General features: G+C 40.6%; 2 protein-coding genes across 2 annotated transcripts; both read left to right on the top strand.

The window, feature by feature from the left end:
• Window positions 1-584: 584 nt before the first annotated feature.
• susd1 (sushi domain containing 1) lies at window positions 585-14,488 on the top strand. Its single transcript, XM_079567308.1, has 20 exons — window positions 585-645; window positions 1,376-1,567; window positions 3,271-3,411; window positions 5,579-5,734; window positions 5,866-6,018; window positions 7,399-7,578; window positions 8,017-8,196; window positions 8,442-8,621; window positions 9,937-10,116; window positions 10,196-10,375; window positions 10,561-10,740; window positions 11,143-11,316; window positions 11,603-11,767; window positions 12,656-12,750; window positions 12,827-13,013; window positions 13,473-13,566; window positions 13,643-13,877; window positions 13,962-14,001; window positions 14,289-14,382; window positions 14,458-14,488. The coding sequence occupies exons 1-20, from the start codon at window positions 600-602 to the stop codon at window positions 14,474-14,476; spliced, it is 2,871 nt and encodes a 956-aa protein (XP_079423434.1). The 5' UTR covers window positions 585-599; the 3' UTR covers window positions 14,477-14,488.
• Window positions 14,489-16,904: 2,416 nt separating this feature from the next.
• On the top strand, window positions 16,905-19,641 carry zbtb26 (zinc finger and BTB domain containing 26). Its single transcript, XM_079578023.1, has 2 exons — window positions 16,905-17,026; window positions 17,763-19,641. The coding sequence occupies exon 2, from the start codon at window positions 17,799-17,801 to the stop codon at window positions 19,065-19,067; it is 1,269 nt and encodes a 422-aa protein (XP_079434149.1). The 5' UTR covers window positions 16,905-17,026; window positions 17,763-17,798; the 3' UTR covers window positions 19,068-19,641.
• The last annotated feature ends 1,128 nt before the right edge of the window (window positions 19,642-20,769 follow it).

Below are 20,769 nucleotides of genomic sequence, written 5' to 3'. Positions count from 1 at the left end.
ATTTGTTGGTCAAAATTGGGATTCTGATCAAGAAATAAATGAGTAATTAATAAATTAGTAAGTAAATATGGCATATTTTACATAGAGGACTGCATCAAATCTCACGGACTGTAAAGCCCACATGGTGAGAACGGAAGTTTGTACCTGGAACAATGTCCAGTCCGTAAGAGCAGATCCCTGCTTTTGATTGTTTAATCCCTCAGTTTTAATTTATGTTGGGAAAAAAGTGTAGGTGTCATCTTTTCTTTTGACGATGTGGAGCTGCTGTATACCCATGTGACTCTCCATCACCTGCAGACACATGCTCTGTTTAAATCATTGCCTTGTTCACGGGCATGTTCGTTTATGTTTTCAGATGAATGGCCATTTAGTTGCTCGAGTGACGTGCACACACGTATGACCTGGAATATTGGGCAGTGTAGCTTTACTTTATCTAAAAAGACCAGATGGTGGATAATTGTATTAATTCTGACATGAAGGCTAAACACTGTGTGGTGCGTCTAAGTGACAGGAAGCCCCTCTGGACCTGACGATAAACTCTTATCTCGAACTAAGCAACTGCCAGACCCCGCTCCAAACTACGGAGGCCTCACGGGTCAATGACACTTTATACAACAGCAGGTTTCATCTCTGTACTTGTAACAGGTGAGTTCTCAGTGTTATTTATCAACATCCACATCTACTGCCTAGATTTGTATTTTGACCATAATGTGGACCCAACGTTATTCACTAATAGAGTTGTTTTCAGCTAAGCTTTCCCATAATTGACAAGCAAGAGAGTGGAAAACAGGATTAATAAGGCGAGACTCTGCAGGTGAATAGGGAAACTCTTTATATTATATATCAATTTGAAACATTTGCTGTAGATTATTGGCCTTTTCTGCTTATAGATGCTCCAAATTTCCCTGAATAATAGATCCAGCCAGGTTTTGTTTTGTTTGATGATTTTATTTTAGTTACAAAGACTTTTTCAGTGGGGATTTTGTTTAGATTCTTGTTTAGTTTTAATATAAGCTGATTATTAATGGATTTTTCCTGTAATTCAAAACTCAATAAATCAGGCTGGAATGAGATATTAAGAAGTCCCTCTGGAAAAACCTTCTACGTATTGTTCAGTCTGTATATGCTACTAACATGGATATATTGTTGGTTGGGATTATATTAAAGTATTTATTGGGAGATTATGCCCCAAAATTAGCTTTGCATTTGGCAATAGATGTTGGATTAAATGTCATATAAAGTCACTTATAAATGACTTAATGCTCCTCCTTCGACAGAGAGGAGGTCAGTGGGCCAAATATAGCTTTTATCAGCGGCCGCAGCTCTCACTATCGCCGCTTCATTGTGTGACGTATAACTGAACGTGTCAATGCAGAAAACCACAGAAACCACCGGATAAAACCGACTACTATTACTGCGTCTGCTGCCATTGAGAAAAAAAACAAACATGAAGGAGAGAGTAGAGAAAGCTGGAGGAGCAGAGGAGGATTCGCTGAAGTGAAGAGGGACGACTCAAAGATGAAGCACAAAACTGGAGCTGTTGTTTTTCTGCTCTGTGTCACATTGGGTGAGTTTCATTTATGTCAAACTAATAGAAGCACTTAATCTTACTGCACTGCAACTAAAATTGTCCTAAAATGGTTTTATTCAGTTCAGTAATTGGCAGAGCAAGTGCTAATTGTCAAGAATAATAACCAATAACAGGGAACTGTATATATACGGCTGAAGCAAGTCAAACGTAACACTTTTTAATGCCATTTTAATGCGCAGATAATTTTTATCAAATAAATTCAATGAAAATACCAAAATGATGGTCTAAAACAGTGGTTCCAGCCTTTTCCCCAACTCGAGGGTCCTGCCAAAGTGAGCAACTAAACATTCAGTATTTAGTAGAGTATCATGTTTAAAATGTATCCAAAACACTCTCAAAGTCAAACCTTTTACTGAAAAACATCATAAAAAAACTTTTCTTTTAAAGTAATAATGAAATTCTACTCAGTTGCACCTTCTTTTTTTAATACGAGGTAATTCCAAGTACCCTCTGACAAGTGTTCAAGTACCTCCAGGCGTCCCTGTACCCCTGGTTGAGAAACACTGGTCTTTAAACATGTTGCAGTTTTAGCTGAAATTGATCTTTTTTGCTCAAAAGTTGCCCAATTTCTCCATTTTTTGTTCCTCTGTTGAATAGAACGTTTGCAAATCTTGATAAATTAAATATGCACAGATTTTTTTTTTCTGTGTTTGTGGCATTAAAATATGGTATTTTCTTTTTTTTAATGCTTTTAAGGCTTTGACATTTAAAGGAACAGTTCACCGTTTTTCCATACTGAGATATGTTCTTACCTGAGCTTAGACGAGTTTATACATACCTGTCTGGTCTTTGTGCCCGTGGAAGAGCTTGGTCGCTTCCACCCGTTTTGAGCTATAGGAATACATTGGGAGAGTGCAAATGCTAAAAACCTCTTTGGTCATTGTGCATGACTGAGGGCACACAACTGACCAGACAGGTACGCATCAACTCGTCTAAGCTCAGGCAAGAACATATCTCAGTATGAAAAACGGTGGCCTGTTCCTTTAAGGCTTTGATTTTGGCACAATTAATTGAATGACTTTTAATGCTTTTTAATGCCCCTGGAATGGAATACCCTGAAAATGTAGTGTAAATAACCAAGAAACATGGTTGGTATTTTCTTGGTAATATCGTAGAAACAGGAAATGCTTCATCCTTGTTCCTCTGAGTCATGATTTCCATGACGTTATCCATGATTACATATTGAGCATATTACATAATCGACCCCAAGGGCAGCTGTGGCTACATAAGTTTACCATCACCGAGTCTGGAGTGAATGACAGTTTGCTCCATGTAAAGCTTATTTGGGTGACTTTTCACAAGTCACCCAAATTTCACAAGCTTCCCCTCCGCACACCTACAGGGACGACGGTTTTGCTTATTCTTAAACCATTAATGAATGGCTCAATGCAGGACTACACTGCAGCGTGGCATTGATGAATTATGAAATTATAGAGAGCTGTTGATCGTAGCGGCTAATTTCATTCATCATGCATTCTAAATTTATGACAAGTAATTACGTTTTTAATTTCCGCGTAAAAAAAAAATGACCAAAGGAAAGTGAGACAGTTGTATATCGTGCACTTTCTGCTGCAGTAAAGACGAGACCAACACCAGAATTAGGCCTATATTACACAAGCAGTTTGTTTTTACTTAGCTTTTGTTCCTCTCTAAAGTAATCCCGTCTTGTTGTATCTCAGTGATGCAGATCGCTGGTCAGGCTCTGGACGTTTGCTCCTCGTGCCACGCCAACGCCACCTGTGACGACAAACTGGACGGATCGGGCAAAGTCTGCAACTGCAGATATGGATTCGTGGGCAACGGGCGCACGCTGTGCCAAGGTAAAAAGACTCAAGAACATACAGTATCTTTAAAGGGGCTTTTGTTTTAAGGCTGCATATAAACAAACCTAGAGTTGTATTTTGTTTAATTTAAGCATTCCTTCCTCAAAACGCTCTGTTCCACCTGCTGACGTCACGAGGTGCATCTATTATGAATCTATATGCACAGAAATCAGGCCTGTGGTACTTCCTGTTTTCCAATATATCTTATGTGACCTTGTTCTTCAATGAATCAGCGATAACTTGTACTGTTAAATGTTAGTATTAGCGTAGTAGAAAATCGCCACTCTGCATTTCCGTGTGCAGTATTAGCAGTTTTGTGTCTTTGGGCTCGTGCCGGTGGTTTCCGCAGAGTGCGACCCGGTTCAGCCTCACTGCTCCCCTCTGTATCAGCACTGTTTCAGGTCAGCGCTCTGCTTTCATTGACACGGCTTTGAAAACAGGCAAGAACAGCCCATTTTGATATTACTTTTTTTTTAATTTGATACGCTTTGTAGTTCTCTGTGGATGTTTGTTTTACGGCAGCAAGCTACTCTAATGTTACACCTGTCTGATTATGGGATTGGGATTACCAAACTTCAAATCCTTTTTCACTGTATCCACAAAGGTCCTCTTTAGTTTTCATCTAGGCCTGCTGGCAGTTCTAACCATAATCATCTCTCTATCTGATTTTCTATGCCTCTTGTCCAAGCAATCGCAATCTGGCTTTAATCTAAACAAATAAAAGTGCTTTTAATCCTATAAAACTAAATCCAGCCCTATAGCATTTGTACTAGAAATGGGCGATTATACCAGTGCTTTTGGATTAGATCGAGTAGTGTTTGTTGCTAGATTTGCAACACTGATACCAAAGCGTTTTACAATAAAATACATTGAAACCTCAGTAATGATAAAAGCCATAATCTCGTATTTTGTTCACCTGTTTAAACTGATTGATAAAAAAAAAAGTTCAATAAATTCTCATGTAAAAAAAAATGATGATCTTTAGGTGCATTGTGCAACTTTTTTATGTACAAAAAAGGCAAAAGGTTGATGTTAATGCGTATTTGAACTTTCATGCATCCAGTGGCTTCATTACTGATTGAACTGTCTCCATGGTTACGAAAACATTAAAACCAGAAAAACCTACCAGAAACCCTAAAACAATTGGTTCAGGAGCATCCTAGAAGCCACAAGATGACTAAGGTGCGTAGCCTCGCATACAGCCACTGGGTCTCTGAAAGGTCAAACTTTTTTTTCACATAAAAAGTTGCATGATGCACCTTTAAATAGTTTTAAACCATAAGAATTTAAAGGATTTTTGACATAGGCCTCATGCAGTCCTTATATTTGAAGAGCTTAGTGGTGCTAGGCTAATGCTAGGCTTGTGCATGTCTATGGTAACTAGTAGCCTGCATTAAAAACCTCTTCAAAACCATGGGGTAGTTTTCGAAACGTTGCCATATCTGATTTGTAGAAAGCTCCTTTGTGAATTCCACATGTAGTAATGCCGGCCGCAGGTAAACAAACTACTGTAGATCCGGTAACTTAGCAGATCACTCCGCCGCTGCGTAGCTTACAACCAGGAAGCTGATGCTGCTCAAATATAAGTTCTTTCAAATGCAAAATGGTTATATTTAAGAAAATATTCAGTCAACACAGACATTTATATTGGTAGTCTGGAGTTATAAGTGATTTGCCTCAGGTGCACTGTGCTTGGGTCAGACTGCTTTTAATGCAGGCTACTAGTACTACCATAGACATGCACTTGCCTAGCACTAGCCTAGCACCACTAAACTCTTCAAATATAATATAATTCCAATATATATATATACATCTCCAGAAATCAACAACACTCTGGATAACTAGGAAATTAGACCCTATATCAAAATCCTGAAATATCCCTTTAAAGAAAATGAAAGTATCAATGTTTAGACATGAATATTGATACCTTTGATACTGGCCCCAGCATCTAAATATCGATAAGTTGGTATCGATCCACCCATCACTAGTTTTCACAATCACAGGGGTCACAGAGGTCAGTAAATGTGGACGGCAACAGGAGTTTAAAAGTATCAGGGACATGATGATTGTATGTGCTTGCCTTTGTCTCAAACTGGCACCCGTCGAATTCCCAAATGATTGGACCTCTTGCATCTGCTCCTTTTTCTTCTCTCTTTTCTCCCAGACAAAGACGAGTGTCAGATAGGGTTGGTGAAGATCTGCGGCCAGCACACCACTTGTCACAACACGTACGGGAGCTACTACTGCACCTGTCTGTCCGGGTACAGGCCGTCCAACAACCTGGCCACCTTCATCCCCAACGACGGGACGGACTGCCAGGGTGACTTTTTAAATACACCTAAAATGATCTGGAAAGGATTTAAAGAATCCTCCATCGCTCAGATCAGTCCTTATAGTTGTCATATCATTGGCCAAGACACCTCATAATACTTTACACCTGTTCTTTCACAGATATCAATGAGTGCGAGGTCAGGGGAGTGTGCGGAGAGGGAGGCGAGTGCACAAACCTGGAGGGGACTTTCGAGTGTCGCTGTCAATATGGATTCAGGGTCCACGACGGAGCAGAGCCTTTTCACCCGCTCAGAGACAAGTCTGTGTGCAAAGGTACAAGCAAAGTTAGCAGAATAAATATATAGATTTTAGAAGAAGTGTAGACCTTTTAATTGTATGCACCGACTATTCTTTATGTTATTGAAAAGTTACAAGTCAACTTTATGAAATACTTTTCTTTCATCATGTTGCAATAGATTGGACACATTTCAAAGTTGCCGACTGGTCTGGGTTGTTTGAGTCGAGGAGTTTAGCCTCTGATCTTGTTCAAGTTGTGGTTTTAAGTCATTGGTTGACTATGATTTCTCCTTCCCGAGTCTCTCTTATAGTTTAAGGTCATTATTAGGGTTGCAAAGGGGTGGAAAATTCCCAGTACATTTCTGGACATTTTCTAAAATCTTTCAATGGGAACTTTTCTTGGAGATTTTGGGAATTTTCAAAATGTTAAACTGTGAAAGTGCTTAAAAAAACATGGAATTTTTTATTTTGTTGTTGTTGGTGAACTATAGCTACCCATTAATTATGTTTTTGAACCATAAAACACTTGTGTTGATGTCACATGATGTCTCACCCCCGGCCCAAACCAAAAGTGTGGGGATCATGTCGTCAGGTGAAAACATAACACAACTTTCCTCAACCTACATATTATTTACTTATTTCAAGGACAGCAACACCCCATCTCTCACCGTGTTGCCATGGCAATGACCCCAAAACCAACATATCTGTCAATGGGATGAGGGGCCTTCGCATTTTAGCAAACTCATCCCAGGGCGTTGAACGCATAGAAATTATAACTGTTCCACATCATGTATGCAAGTTTTTAAAAGTATGTTTGTTATTTGTTTGTTTATATACTTTATTGTCCCCGTGGGGAAATTTGTCCTCTGCATTTAACCCATCCTTCGATGCCACTGAGGCGACCCGTAAGGAGCAGTGGTCGACAGCAGTGCCGCGCCCGGGGACCCATCTCCATGATGTGGAGCCAGGCTGATGGTCAGAATCAAATGGCTGGAGGATTCACAAAGTGCACAGGTTTTTAGTGGTAGGAGAAGCCGGAGTTCCAGAGCAAACCAACGCAGACACGGGGAGAACATGCAAACTCCACAAAGAAAGGCCCCGTGGGAGTCAAACCCGGGACCTTCTAGCTGTGAAGTGGAGGCGCCCTGCGCTACCATGCCGCCGAATAGGAAAATGGCGCAATAGCGCCTCACCTGGGGGGAGCTATTTAAAATTAATATGGGATGACTCAAAAATAAGTTTGTCATATTCACGTCATATGACCATTAATCTTGGAGTAAACTAATCAAAACCAAACGTAGCTTATTGTGGCGGCGTGCTGCTGCAACATTCCAAAGGGGCCGTGAGCGCCTCTCAATGCCGCTTGCAGCTTTAATTTAGTAATTTGTTGTTCTGTTTTGTTGTGTTTTTCTCCAGTGGTTGATTGTGGCCCTCCTGCTTTACCCAAAGATTCTGTGTTGGTCTCAGTCACAAAAAACACTTTCGAAGGTCTGGCCGTGTATAAATGTGGCGAGGGCTTCATTTGGAGAAGGGGAGGAAACTCTTCTGTTTGTGAGGCCAGTGGACTGTGGACAGCGCCCTCTATGGTCTGTGAAGGTAACGACAGCACAGTGTGGCTTTGACCTTGGAGTTTGCTGTGGCGTGTGTTGCTCTCAGTGTCAGTGCATCTCACTAATAAAACAAAAAAGGTAATGTGTTTTCAAGGGGCTAAAACTGTACAGTTTCATCTGTGTTTACAAATAATATTAGAGCAATTATTTTGGAAAGCAATACAGATGTAACTCGTGGGAAGAATGCATACATTTTCAGGCCAACTTTTGCCATTTTGTAGTTAGGTAATTAGACAATTTAGAAATGTGACTATGCTATCTAAGCTTAAATCCATAACAAAAGCATTTGGGGAAAAAGTGTACTGTTAAATATATTACAGTTTTGACCTCTGAACCACAATTACACTTTCTACTAACTACCTTCTTGCTTATAAGCCGCCTGTTCTAAGCCTTTAACTTGGCAGATTGTGTGTTTTGACCCCAGAGGTGGACTGTGGCCCTCCTCCCGTTCGGCCGCACTCTCGAACGCTCTGGGACGGCGGCAGCAGAATGGGATCAGAGGTGGTTTTTCGCTGTAACACTGGATATCAAAATGTGGAGACGAGGGGTGTGTTTCACTGTAACGCAGCAGGACAATGGGACGTCCCGGCTGTGCTGTGCCAAGGTATAAACACACATCACAAGAAATTATGTGACTGATTTAGAGAAAGAAATCATTGAGGTGAAAAGTTGATTGGTATAATATGATTTGATTGGGGAATTTTAACAATTAATGGCTACAAATTGCTGCTAGACTCATCAGGATAATAAGAGTACCGGCATCTCCCTTTTCCGGAGATACATTTGACTGTGCTCGAAATCAGTGAACATGAACATCAATTTTGACCGTATTTGGTTTTGATTCTGTAGAGATTTTGTGTGGAATTCCTCCTACAGTCGAGAATTCAGTTCCAGTGTGGGACGGGAACTCGATTCCTGGAAGCACTGTGGGCTATTACTGTAAATACGGCTTTTATGGCAGAGGAAGTCAGAATGCATCGGTTTGTAATGAACTTGGGGAATGGACACGGCCAACTCTGACATGTAAAGGTAAATTTCAAAGAGTAACCTGTTTTTTAAAGTTGATTTACATGAGGCACACTTCCTTAATGAGTTTTATATCTTGCCTCTTGCTTTCATTTGGCAGCCAAAACCTTCCATAGCTTTTCATTAAATACTGAAATTCACTTAGGCCCTATACTGTCTTTTCTGTGTTTATGGCAATAAAATATGGAGCTAAGGTTTAAACTTTAGAAGAAGAAGAAGAAGAAGAAGATCTTTATTTATATAGCGCCTTTCACAGACATATAGTCACAAAGCGCTTTACATGAGACAGTTGTACATTCACTCCACACTCGGTGGTGGAAAGCTACGTTTGTAGCTTCAGTTTCCCCAGGGGGAGACTGTCAGAGGCGCTTTCGCGACTGCACACGTCTGCGCCAACAGACCCTCTGACCACCACCATTCACTCACACACATCATTCATCCTGGCCTATTGTGCATGTTTTTAGTGGTAGGGGAAACCGGAGTGCCCGGAGGAAACCTACGCAGACACGGGGAGAACATGCAAACTCCACACAGAAAGGCCCCGTCCCTGGTGGGAATCGAACCCGGACCTTCTAGCTGTGAAGCGAGAGCACTAACCGCTGCGCTACCGTGCCGCCTTTAAAGTGTTAGTTGTGATCTAAATTCTTTCAGCACAGATCTTAACACGGAGTTTCTAAGCACATTTTTCAACTTTCAGGGTCACTTTTTGAGTCGACGTCACAGTAGTGTTATCAGAAACTAGCCTGCAGGTATAGAGGACCATGGCTGCCAAAACTATAAATATATACATAAATAAATAAATTTTAAAAAGATAAAATTTGCAAAGAAATGCGTGCAATTATGAGAATAAGTGCATTTATTTCTGTATTTATTTATTTATATATTTATTTATTTATTTATGTATATATTTATAGTTTTGGCAGCCACGGTCCTCCATATGCAGGCTCACAATCCGTAAAAATGCTATAAAATTACACAGACAGTCTTTTTTCTAACCAACCACTGCAAATTCAATACACTGAAGAAGTTGAAACACATGTATTTTCAAATCCCTTATTCTGAATTTAGGGGAAATATGCATTATTTCTATCATCTATTATCTATCATCTATTATCTATTATCAATGATTAGTTTAATAATCTCATGTTATGTGTTAAACTGAGGAAACTAGAGTGCCAATCCTGATTTGTAACTTCTACAATAGTGTTTTCAATCAAACCAATCCTTTCTGACCAAAATCTCATCATGTGACATTACCTTGTGCTAAATGTATTCCTTCAGCTGTATTTCTTCTTGTTTTACTACTATTTTGACCTAGAGATTTTATGCGGGGACCCCCCTTTGCTGCCCCACACTGGCCACATGTGGAACAGCAGCTTGACCCCAGGAAGCACAGTCACTTATTTCTGTAAATCTGGATTTTATTACATTAAAGGCAGCGATGTGTCTGTCTGTACAATTAATGGTTACTGGACCAACGCAACTATCATGTGCAAAGGTAAAAAGCTTCTTGAAATTGCGAATTAGCAGGCAATTTAATGCACGATATTTAACATTTTTTATTGATATGCTTCTAGAAATTGACTGCGGTTCACCTCACGTGGTTCCTGACGCGATAATGCGGTGGGATGGACACTCCACTATAAACTCTGCGGTTGTTTATCAATGTAACTTTGGCTATCGAAGCTTTGGGCATAAAAGTGTGTCTTTATGTTTGGAAAATGGGCAGTGGGAGGAGCCGGATGTTGTCTGTCAAGGTGAATATGGCTCTTTGTATAAATCAGTCAATACTTAAAATACTGGGAAAGAATGGAGAAGTTTCATTACTTATTGTGGAAAATATGTCTTAACTGTATAATCATCCTCTTATTTCACCTAAAAACGTCTATCCAATTCAAATAAGGTGTCATATTGCGGTATTACTGTCATTTATTCTCTGTAGAAATACATTGTGGGAGGCCTAAGGACAAACCCAACACTAGAACAATATGGGACGGCACTGCGCGTGTTGGTGCTGAGGTTTATTATGAGTGCCATGATGGATTTTACCCCAGCGGTCTGAAAAATACCTCTAAATGTGAAGCAAATGGACTTTGGGAGGACATTGAACTAACGTGTGAAGGTTGTATAAACTTGTAGTACTGTGTTAAAGTCAAGGCGTGTTTTAAGGATTGCTACAGAACATAATAAAATACACTATAAGAGGGCATCTGGGGGTAGTGCATAGACCTCTGCCAACATCCTGGTCCTACAACACAAGTGTCCAGACCTGAATTAATGGGTAAAAACGTTTTATTCATTACTTATTCCAAACTATAACTACAGTAATAATTTGCTATTTGAAGTAAAAAAAAAAAAAAAAAGCATCATTGCATCTGAAAATGACAGGGTAAAGTCAAAATGTTTAAAATCCTTAAAACACATTCTCATCATCAAACTTTTGCTCAGTACTGTAGGTAAACCGCTGATTATATTGCTAAATTGCTGAAGCTTGGTTGTGCACTAACTGTGTTGCTGTGAGCAGAGATCAGCTGTGGCCCGCCTTTGCTTGTCCCAAACACTAACCTCCGATGGGACGGCTCCACTAACCCGGGCAGTGTGGCGCTGTACGAGTGTGTCGAAGGATTTTACCCCGAAAGAGACGCCTCATCATGCTCCAACACAGGACAATGGGGGCAGGTGTCTCTAATTTGTAAAGGTAGCACCATCAAAACTCTGATATGGCTGTACTGTACTATACAAGCCATGAGGTCATTATTTGGACAAATTAAATGTTTAAAACCATCACATCTGTTGTAGAAAGGCCTACGTTAAGAAAACACTCCCATTGCTGTTTAATTTTATTTTCATAATTTTTTTTATACGTTGATGGGAGAGGCCCCAGCCAGTCGACAGTACGCGCAGGGGAGTTTTCATGGGTAAAAAAGCTAGGGAACCTCTGCAGATTGCTTTTAACTCCAGGACATGTTGTTTTGTGTTTTCAGCTAGGTGTGGCCCTGTGCCGTCTCTGGCCCATTCGGAGGTGGTTTGGCAGAACCGCAGTGTCGTGATGCACAGATGTGAGGCCGGATACCACAGCTGGACCGGCACCTACACCTCCACCTGTGACAACAGCGGCGTTTGGAACCAGGCTACTATAAAATGCATTCGTGAGTACCTCTTCATCTAACCCTCTGCATCCTCTTCTCGTTCCCCTGGGCAAATATTCTTGTGTCGTTGTTCACTTCATCATTTGGAGCGTGTGTAGATGGTGGCCTAGGGTAGCACTGGCCATCCCTTGGGGTTCGAATATAATTGCCAAAAAATACAAATAAATGCATGCATTGAAGTTTACCCTTATGCTCTTTACCCTATGTTTAATTTCTCATTCACAATCAGTTTGTTTAAAGGTGTATTATTATTTTAGTGCGTATTTGACATTTCGGTGACCCAGCGGATGCTTGGGTGATAAGCATTGCAGCTTTACTTACGATCCTGATGGCCTGTAGGAACGCGCAAGGATCAATAGTTTTTGGTTTTCATTGCTGATTGAACCGTCTCCATGGTTACATTAACATTCCCTTCCGAAAACCAGAAACCTCAAAAACCTGAAATAAAATTGATCCTGAAGCATCATAGGAGCCACCGGGATGGAAAGCAAATGTGCTCTTTTTCTTTTACACAAAAAAATGACATAGTGAACCTTTAATTTCTATTTTTGCCCATTAAAGATCTAGAAAGTCTTACTCTCTTCTCTGTACCCACCCCAAATGATGTCTCTGTCTGCATGGGACTACGGACAGCCTAGCCTATATGGCTTACTCCGGCACATTTACATGTTGAAAAACCACATGTTGATTAATGTGCACTGTCCCAATTAGAAAAAAAAAGAAAAAAAACATCTGACATGAGCTGTCCATATTATGTTCCTATTGTATTGTATTGTATTGTTTTGAGTGTTATATGAGAATAAAGATCCTCAACATTTTTAGTTCTGCTCCTGCCTGTTCCTTTTTGCTCCAGCAAACAGTGCAGTTAAACCAAATTTCACTCTGCAGAAAAAAAGCCACCAATCAACCATTTACACGTCCTGGATGAGAGGTGTCTTCACTGGAAAGCAGAGAAATACGAGGAGTCTACAGAAGTCTACACAGTAACACTATTGCATCATTTGTCCTTTTTTATGTGGAATAAGTAGATAATGCATTTATATATATGTATATTTCTAGATCAGTTTTGCCGGATCCAGAGATTACCAGCCGTCTTTTCTTGACAAAAGGAGGCGTGTTTTGAGCTCTAAAACAGATCGTGTGCAGATCTGCCTGAACCTGCTTCCTGCTACAAACTACAGCCTCTCAGTGAAAGCAGCGTCAGCCAAATTCACTGCCTTCATCTCGACCAACACCAGCTTAACAGGTAATAGAAGAAGAGCTTTGTTTGTAGAGCACCTTTCACAGATCACAAAGCGCTTTACATGAGTATTTTACATTCACTCCATACTCGGAGGTGGTAAGCGTATGTAGCTTCAGTTTCCCCTTGGGGAGACTGACAGAAGCCCCACCATGCATTCATGCACACACCTCATTCATCCTGGCCTATTGGACATGTTTTTTAGTGATGGGTAAACTGGAAAAACATACAAACTCCACTCTAAGTTATTATAGTCTAATAACCGCATTTCTATTCATGAAATCCTTGCAACAGCTTTAGCTTATGGCTCACATTTATTTTTATGGATGGGTGTAAAATAAATAAGATGAACTATTCTGGGAGAAAACAAGTCATCTTTTTGGGCGACAGTCACCACTTTACTAAACAAGTATAACGTCATGATGATCTTTCGTGGTTCGAAATCCTAAAATGTTCTTAATTTAGTGCCTGCAGCTCCTGTGGTCCACTTCAGAGAATTTGAAACTCCTCTTCCAACCCTGACTTTGCTTAGATCTCCAAACACACTGGATGCCATAAGGTGCACTATTTGGAAATGTAGCTTTTCTCCTAACAAACATCTGACCATGTAGCTTGAATTATCCTCTCTGTTGCAGCATCTACCAAATATATGTGCTTCCCGTGGATGGCCTGATGGTTTTTGACTGCCCCTCTCCCAAATTATCGAAAAATGAAGGCTACGTTACAGCTCATATCCAAGTGAGAGACATAGGGACAGAGATGACTTTTACTGTAGGGGACGGACAGTTTTATGGAGGGTTTTTGAACGCAGCACTGGAGAATGGCAAAGACTACTACATCATACTTCAAGCTGTTAGTGAATGGAGAAAAGTGAGTTGATGAAACATTTATAGTGTTGCTTCATAAATAATGACAGATATGGGAATTAAATCAGGTGAATTTGGTCTCTTTCAGGAGTCCAAAAGCACATGCGTCCTGTGGGCAAAAGTGAAAGGTCGGTCTGAGCATTTTACTTAGCCTATTTACTTATTCATGTTACATTTCCTAAGTTTTTTCTTTTTTTTTTGTGGCAAATGTCTTGTAATAAATAAAAATTGTATCCTAGCTCCTGATAAAGTGTTCACTGTTGTTTCAAAAGAGGATGTGAATAGACTACAAACCTATTTCAAAGTGAAAGTATTGACACACTGAGGCCAAGTTTGTTCAGCAGAAGAAAGAACTAGCAGTCAGTCTCATTCATTAGGCCAATATGAAATAAACCGATTGATAAATTCTCCACAGGTTCGTCATTTGTTCTGACTGTTTCTGCCCTGTCGGCTGCTTCTGTGGTCGGGCTGGTCGCGTTGGTCATTTTAGGAGGATACTGTTACTTCGGGTAAGTCATCTGTACCTTAACATTTGTCCTGTCAAATGCTTTATCTTACAGGCTGCTTTTTTGTGTCTACACCAGGTTATTCAAGAAACTATGACACACTAAACACTTGTAATGTTGGAATTTGTAAGAAAAAAGAACAAAAAATGAATAAAAAAATGCTATTTTTTAATATGTGTATTTCTCTGGCTTAAGAGTCAAATAATAATGTTGCAGTAGGTTAAATAATAATGACAAATAAAGCACCTTCACCGAACCTTCACTTGACTTGCACTTTACAAGTCAGTGTTGACACCTTTCTCAAAGCGCTTTTGTTGCCTTAAACCTCCCAAAATGTGTGGGTAGTTCTAAATGCTGTTTCTTTGTGTTGAAGTCTCCTTGAAATACAGTACAGTTTCCAAGGTTGTGATAGGAGAACCATAAACCTCCTTTACAAAACTGGAAAGCCTAAGAGCTGAATGTGTGGTGCGTCCGCAGAAGCTCTTCTCTGGAACCTCCAAAATTGTAAATGTCCAGTTGTGTTTGAGAATCACTTGACTTGCATAAAAAAAGGATCTCATCTAAATGACTCTATTTGACCTGACCATCACATAAACAACTCTGAACAAGTCAATGAGACAAATTTACTAGTGTTGCAGCAGGAAAAGAAACACCAAACTCCCCTGTCCCTCATGTGGGCAGTCTCTGCTCTTCAAAAATCTGGGCTGTTTATAAAACTGCACTCGCAACAATTATTCATCCTTCCCAATGCTTTCTTAATAAGCTGTGAACAAACAAGACAATACAAATCAACCATATTTACATGGGTTTATTGATCACTGCTCTAAGTGCTTCATGGCGCTGCACAGTCAGAAGGACAGCGCTGCAGCACCGCCTCACCTCAGCAGGAGCTCCCTCTGTGCACTCCAGTGACCTGCCACTTCCAACAAGAGAGGAGGACAGCGGGCCGTCTCGTGATCAGAAGGTCGGGGGTTGGAGTCCCGGCTCCTGCAGGTGCACACTGTCGTCGTGTCCTCGCCTCCAGTACCTGCGTACATTGGTGTATGAATGAGAGTGTGAATGGGTAAGTGGTTCCTTGATGCAAAGCGCTATATAAGATGAGACCATTTACCAAGAGCAGGGGCCTCCTGAGAATTCTCAGGTCACTCCCAGGTCCCACTGGAGCTGTGTTTGTGTGGTGTTGGTCAGGAACCCCTCTGCTGGTACAATGTTCACTCCTGGATGTGGACGGCTCCATGTTTCCCTGTAAACAAACAAAACAAACACACACACACACACACACACAACCCTACCAACGAAAACGCACTTCTTTTCATCTTTAATGTTGTAGCATTAGTCATAGATGAAAATCATGCAGCCGTTTTGATTAAGGCCAGTTTTAAATTAACTTTTTATTATTCTATCTTTATTAATGATAAGCTCTTTCTCTACACGTCTCACACCTTTTAAAATTGTTTTTGTATTTTTGACAAACCAAAATCAAGTGCAAAGAGGCAGGTCAAATCTTTTTATGACGGTAATGTAGTTCAGAAACAAGATAACGGGGAAGAAGGGAGTGTCCCACAAACTGATGAGCTCATGGACAAACCCAAATCTCCATGTTACAGTTTATCACAGTCAGCAAGACACACATAGGCTACCTTGCAGTACAGCGGTCAGCCATTCACGCATTCACTCTCTCCACTCACACATCCACACTGGAGACAAGGCGGTCAAGTGTCTTGCCCAAGGACACAACGACAGTGTGTGCTGCCAGTATAAGAGATGAAACCACCAACCTTTGCGTTCGAGGTCAAACTGTACCAGCTGAGCCACTGCTGCCCCATAATAACAACCCTTTCAGGAGAACAGGGATTGTCCGACCAGCGACCAGTTCGTCAACAAACTCAGACCTCCTGATCCAAATGTTCAGTTCAAACAGCCAGAAATCAAATGCAATATATATGCTGAAATTAAACACACAGTGAAGCACCAACAACTCTCTGGTTATGCAGTGTTCATTTTGACAACATATTTTAATTTAGTTTTAGTCTTAGTCTTTTGACTAAAATGTAATTTAATTTTAGTCGATTTAGTCAAAACAATCTTTTCAATTTTAGTCGACTAAAATTAAGACTAATTTAGTCAACTTTGCATTTATAATATTCCTTATAATCATATTTAATCTTGCTGCTTGCTGCTTCCACATGAACAAACCCCAGAACTGTTCATTTGGCAGTGATTGTAAATTATCTGAGTTTGGATAACTTTAGTCTCTCCTTTTCATTTTTATTTAGTCTCATTTTAGTCGACTATAATATCTGGACATTTTAGTCATAGTTTTAGTCTCATGAGAAATGTTTAATTTAGTTTTAGTCCAGTTTTAGTCATCAAAAATATCACTTTGACTAAAATTAAGACTAAATATTTTTAGTCGACGAAATTAACACTGTGGTTATGGGGCGAGCCAGTCTAAACCTTGTTAAAAGTCTTGTTGTACTGTGCTGGCCGACATGTAGGGGGCAGCACACCAGTGTACGGCTGCATGATGCATCAGAAGAAGAAGAAACCGCTGTGTCCCTCTGCAGCCTCTGTCCACGTCTGAAACCCTCACCAAACCCGCACCAAACCCGCATCAAACACCACAACATCAAGCATCTGCACACAGGTATAAACGCTGTTGAAGTCTTATGTTAAAATATAATGCTAATGTGACACTGGAGCAATGCATGTGTGCCTTCTATGTGTCGCTAACATCAAACGTCCTTCTTCGGGAAATACTCTTCTTAGATAAATATAAATACATAGGTTTTTAGTGTCTATGATGGCAAACTAAATATTTATTTCTCATAGTGTATTTATATTTTCTAGACCCATTTCTATTATTCGTACAGTAATGCTATGCTAAGCTGCTGTTAGCTAGCTGTTTCCAAACATCTCCACAATCCTATAACATTTTCGCCTCGAAACGGGTTCAATTGTCTTTTATCCACGAAAATGCATAACATTACGGTTTTGTCTTGTGATAGTAGTAATGTTGGCTAATCCGTGTGTATAGGTTGGACCCAAAGTGCAGTGAATGCAGTAAGATACACGTGTTAGCTCATTGGAGTAAATAAACACAGTCACTAGTTACAACTAGTCTTCGCTGTAAACTACGAGGCTGCAGTTTCAAGCAATAGTGCAATATGCCGTCAGCCTTTTGCTACACAAGGAACACTAAAATATTGTTGATTATTTTCAAAAAAAGACTATGAACTAGAAAGACACCTAGGTATACTACTCATAGATGTACTTTTCATATTTAAAACGTTCTCTTATGTATCATGTTATGCCAAGTGTGACTAAAATAAAATCTGAATCTTCTGCCGTAACTGAATTTTGCATTTCCCCTCCCTCCGTAGGCCCATTGTTCTGGCTAAAAGGACTCTTGTTTCGCCATGGCTCAAAACCAGGTGATCCTGCAGTTTCGCTTTGCCACATTCGGAGACTCTATGCTACAGAAGATGAACCTGCTCCGCCACCAGAGACGATTTTGTGACGTTACTGTTCGCATTAACCATTTGGACGTCCCGGGACACAAAGTGGTGTTCGCAGCTGGCTCTTCATTTTTGAGGGATCAGTTTATCCTGCAGCAAGACTCGAGGGAGGTCCAAATATCCATGATACAAGAGGCGGAGGTGGGCAGACAGCTGCTGTTGTCCTGCTACACGGGACAGTTGGAGTTCCCTGAATTAGAATTGGTGCATTATTTGACTGTGGCCAGCTTTCTCCAAATGGGACACATCGTGGAGCAGTGCACGCAGGCGCTGAGTAAATTTATCAAGCCACACTCGTCGCGGCAGCTCCCAGTGGATCTGAGACGAGACAAAATTAAGGACGCGTCTCCGCTCGCTTTGACGGAGCGGATCCGCGAGGAGCAGCTCATTCAGCAAATCGAGGACGAGGATTCGAACAACGCAGAAGAAGAAGAGGAGGAGGAGGAGGATGATGATGTAATAATCGAGCCCAAAACGCCGCCGGGTTTCGTAAACAGGCAGTTCAAACACCCGGAGGAAAGTGATATCGCGATAGTCAAAGTGGAGTCTGTGTCTGAAATTGAAGAAAATGCAATCGCAGGTCAATTCCCAGCGAGTCCAGCCGCTGCTTTGAGATCTCCCGAGCCGCAACATTCGCTCATCAATTCAACGGTGGACAGTAGAGGCAGCGACGCCGCCTTACCGCCTGGTCTCTCAAACTATACTTTAAGCCCGCCTCCGTCGTCTCCGTCAAACGAAAAACCTCACCAAAGAGGGTACGACAAGCCTCCGCAGTGGTACCACCAGTGCCCGAAGTGCGCCAGGGTCTTCCGGCAGCTCGAAAACTACGCCAACCACCTCAAAATGCACAAGCTGTTCATGTGTCTTCTCTGTGGCAAGACGTTCACGCAAAAGGGCAACTTGCACCGGCACATGCGGGTCCACGCGGGAATCAAACCGTTTCAGTGTAAGATTTGCGGAAAGACGTTCACGCAGAAGTGCTCGTTGCTCGATCACTTGAACCTTCACAGCGGAGACAAGCCGCACAGATGCAACTACTGCGATATGGTGTTCGCCCACAAGCCCGTGCTGAGGAAACACCTCAAGCAAATACATGGAAAGAACAGCTTTGATAATGCCAACGAGCGCAACCTGCACGAAGGGGTGGATTTTGACTTTGGACGAATTTGAATTGTGAAAGTCTATCTATTATTTCAAAGACGCCGGGTGTTGAACAATAACGTGTGTCCGTATAATTCCAAAACTGATGTGCTACAGCGCTACATATGCACTGATTTATAGTGCCAGCCTCAACTTCGAGAAGCGAGTCTCACGTGAATGAATAAGTTCACCCTTTTTTTTAAATCGATTTTAATGACTAAATGTTCTCGTCTATTTAAAAAATGATTCCAAATAGGTTTGAAATAGATTGTGTCAAAGGTGTTCAAATGTTACAAATTAGTGTGTTTAGAAGAACTACTCTGTTCATATACTTGCATGGTGAATGGTGTAAAATACTACTATATTTTTAGTCATAAAGAAAAAATCTAATTAATTTATTCAAATTTTAACTCAAGGTAGCTCATTCTTTCTTCACTGCACACTTTACTTAATTTATTTTATACATGTAACCAGGAACTTAAAGATGATGTTTGAGAACAAAGACCAGTGCTTAAAACGATACCGGATTTACAGTATCAATACTTGAACGCTTCTCCGGATCTCAGATGCATTAACTTTATTTTGTAGGGCTGATGCTAATGAGAATCTCTATAAACAATAAAACAGAATTATAATGTTCATGCATGTCATGTCAAAGACTAAAGGGGGTCATTTATCAAGACCGGTGGTAAATGCACGCTGGAAAATTGCTTTTTTATGTTTTGTTTATCTGTTATTTTAGGACTATTTACATTGCAGATTCTCGCTGAAGGCATTCACACAAATGGACATATGTTTTAAACAAACCAACAAAAGGGTAAATCGATTCTTCAAAAATAATAAAGCCTTTTGCTTCGTTTTACTGCTTTGCACATTTTCTCAATGGGCCTCACGATGTCGTCACCAGAAATGGTTTCCACTTCACAGTGACGGGACTGTTGAAAAACATTTCAGGTGACGGCGATGTGAAGCTCATTGCGTAAATGCCTAGCCTGGCTAACACCAGACTAAAATCACAAGTGATATTTAGTCTGGGGACCACCAATTCATTTTCTCGTAGGAGAGGTGTGGTTCACGATCATCCATAGTGCGTCTGCACGTGGCCACAGCCAATCGTATCATCGTATCCGATGACGTATGACGTACCCGCTGTAAACTTTAGAGCTAAACTATTTAGAACACGGCCTAAAGCTCGATCGAAAAATAGCGTTGCGTCTGCTGCTGTCATGTTTGATCCGTAAATAAACTTTTTTTTTTTTTATACGTAAATAAACTCCAAGCTTCCGTATATCGAATAGCGCATCATCGTCTTGCCGGCCCTCCTCGTTCTGTGATTGGTTCCCAAATCCATGCGAAAATTTCGGCCATGGTCCCCAGGCTGCTGTGCAGTTCGACATGATTCGAGCGCACAGCAGTCTGGTGTTAGCCAGGTTAGTAAATGCCAAGAATAAAGGAAGATAGAACTTTGTTGATCTCATAATGGATAAATTCACTTGTTGCATCAGATCAGAAAAGAACTGAATATTGTGCAAACGTGTAGGTGAAAATAGGGGCATCTTATGTACAATGAATAAAAAAAATCGTAATAAAAATGGAACAGAATAGAGGTTATATTTTATACTGAATATAAAGTATAAAGAATATAAAATGTGTTATATAAAATATAAAACATTTTGAGTTATTTCACCCTTTTTTCCTACATAATCCAATTAGAATCACACAATGTAAATAG

This window comes from Gobius niger (assembly GCF_951799975.1).
Source record: "Gobius niger genome assembly, chromosome: 1".
Taxonomy (NCBI): domain Eukaryota; kingdom Metazoa; phylum Chordata; class Actinopteri; order Gobiiformes; family Gobiidae; genus Gobius; species Gobius niger.
This window is presented reverse-complemented; position numbering and strand designations above follow the sequence as displayed.

Excerpts from the sequence above, each read along its gene's own strand:
- susd1 (XM_079567308.1), top strand. The coding sequence starts at position 600 with ATGACACTTTATACAACAGCAGGTTTCATCTCTGTACTTGTAACAG. Across the intron at positions 13,567-13,642 it reads AACACACTGGATGCCATAAG|CATCTACCAAATATATGTGC; the intron begins GTGCACTATTTG and ends TCTCTGTTGCAG. Across the intron at positions 14,002-14,288 it reads CCTGTGGGCAAAAGTGAAAG|GTTCGTCATTTGTTCTGACT; the intron begins GTCGGTCTGAGC and ends AATTCTCCACAG.
- zbtb26 (XM_079578023.1), top strand. The coding sequence starts at position 17,799 with ATGGCTCAAAACCAGGTGATCCTGCAGTTTCGCTTTGCCACATTCGGA.